The sequence below is a fragment of the Chrysochloris asiatica genome, unplaced genomic scaffold, assembly GCF_000296735.1.
Source record: "Chrysochloris asiatica unplaced genomic scaffold, ChrAsi1.0 scaffold00123, whole genome shotgun sequence".
NCBI lineage: Eukaryota > Metazoa > Chordata > Mammalia > Afrosoricida > Chrysochloridae > Chrysochloris > Chrysochloris asiatica.
The window spans coordinates 7,396,412-7,398,337 of record NW_006408641.1 but is presented as its reverse complement, the minus strand read 5'-3'; the positions used below and the strand labels follow the sequence as shown (position 1 = coordinate 7,398,337).

Sequence of the window (1,926 nt, the reverse complement as noted above, 5' to 3'; positions counted from 1 at the left end):
CTATAGGTCAGAATTGACTCAACAGCACTTAACAACAACAACATGTGTGTGTTTGTGTGTGTATGTATGTACGTAAATGCTTTCCTTGCAATAATATGTAAGACACAGAGTAGAAGTAATACTGCATACAATTTATGAACAAATTAAGTTAAGTAGGTGGGTACATGTTCAAATGTTTAACAGGTAGAGGGGCCAGACCAGAAAGTTGAAGGACTGGCCATGAGTTACTAATTATATGAGTTACTAATTGATGGGTTTGTGGGGGGTGGAAGCTTGGTGGCTATGCAATCAGCTTCAAGACAGGGACTGCATACATGGGAGTGGACCAGGAGGAAGCAGGGCTCACAGCACAGCAAGACATATCAGTAGCTCTCTGTCCCCAGGCGGCTGGCCAAGTCCACCTTGCTGCTCATCCCTCTCTTCGGAGTCCACTACATCGTCTTTGCCTTCTCCCCCGAGGACGCCATGGAGATCCAGCTGTTTTTTGAATTGGCCCTTGGTTCATTCCAAGTAAGTTTCAGGGATTGTACCTTTAAGCTGAAAAGAGATGCATGCTCTGTTTCCTTAGAAAGAAATGGAGGCTGCAGAGACAGCAAGCCAGGCTTTCTAGAAGAGTCCAGCATGTGGTTTGGGAAGTACATGCCTCACTTAGCAGGGACCCAAGAGGAGGAGGGAGAAACCTCACTGTGTAGTATGACCCAGAGTGGGATCTGAGTTTCCCATCCGTCAAATGGTGGTGGGAGACAAAATGAAGCAAAAACTAAGGAGAAAGAGGCTGACTCCAGGGAAATCACAAAGTAACAGCAGCTTTAGAACGTATGACGTAGCTATCGTAGCATGTGTTGCTGTTGCTCGTTGTGGTCAAGTCGGCTTCGACTCATGAAAACGTTGTTCATGATCAAGTCCACTGTCAAAGACATTGTGTATTTCAAGAGCCTTCCAACTTAGGGGGCTCATCTTCAGGTAGCAATCTGCTGTGCTCCATGAGGTTTGCATTGACTCATTTTTGGAAATAAATGGTCAGGCATTTCTTCCTAGTCTGTTTTAATGTGGAAGCTCTGCTATAATCCATCTACCATAGTATTTAAAATACCATTGCCATAGCTTCCAGAACCATAGCAACACACAAACCCCCAAAGTATGATAAACTGATAGATGCTTGATCCTCACACACATATAAAACCCACTGCCATCCTGCTGATTCCAGCTCAGCCTCTCTATCAGACAGAGGATGGTTTCCAAGGCTATAAGTCATTCTGGGAGCAGAGATTCATCCTTCTCCCGTGGAGCAGCTTGGTGGGTTCAGACTTCCAACCTTTTAGCTAGCAGAACAATTGTACATGTTGTTGTCAAGTATTTTCAAGTCAGTTCCATCTCCTAGCAACCCTGTATAGGATTTCCAAGAAGCAGCTGGTGGGTTTGAACTGCCGACCTTGCAGTAAATTGTCCAGTGGTGATCCTACAGCAGCATACCAGGACTCTGGCAAACTTGTATTGCTGTTGTTATTATTAAGTGCTGTCGAGTCAGTTCTGACTCATAGTGACCCTATATAGGGCTTCCAAGGAGCTGCTGGTGGATTTGAACCACCTACCTTGCAGTTAGCAGTCCAGTGCCTATCCTGTAACACCAGGCAGAACCCCCCAATAGCATAGACATAGTCAAAATAACATGATCACTCACCACTGAGCCTTCAAAATGTACTGAGGGGATTGATGATGAATGGGCAGTATGGACGGTGGGATGCTTTCAAGAATGCAATGACCTCATCTTCAAAGTGGGAAGTTCATAGAAACTGTCTCAAACTAAACAATCCAGAAGTGGCAACATCAGCACACAATTTAAAATCAGAGTTCCAAGCAATTGTCTTCCAGAAACAGGAAATGGTCAGGAGTGTCAGGAGACTGCTGATTTTTGTTGTTGTTGTT

The 1,926-nt window shown here is 44.7% G+C and overlaps 1 protein-coding gene across 1 annotated transcript in view; it reads left to right on the top strand.

Moving 5' to 3' along the window:
- SCTR (secretin receptor) overlaps positions 1-1,926 on the top strand; it is a 100,546-nt gene that overhangs the window by 85,484 nt on the left and 13,136 nt on the right. The window contains exon 11 of the mRNA XM_006868743.1: positions 384-510. Coding sequence (XP_006868805.1) covers positions 384-510 — 127 coding nt within the window. The remainder of the gene's footprint in view (positions 1-383; positions 511-1,926) is intronic.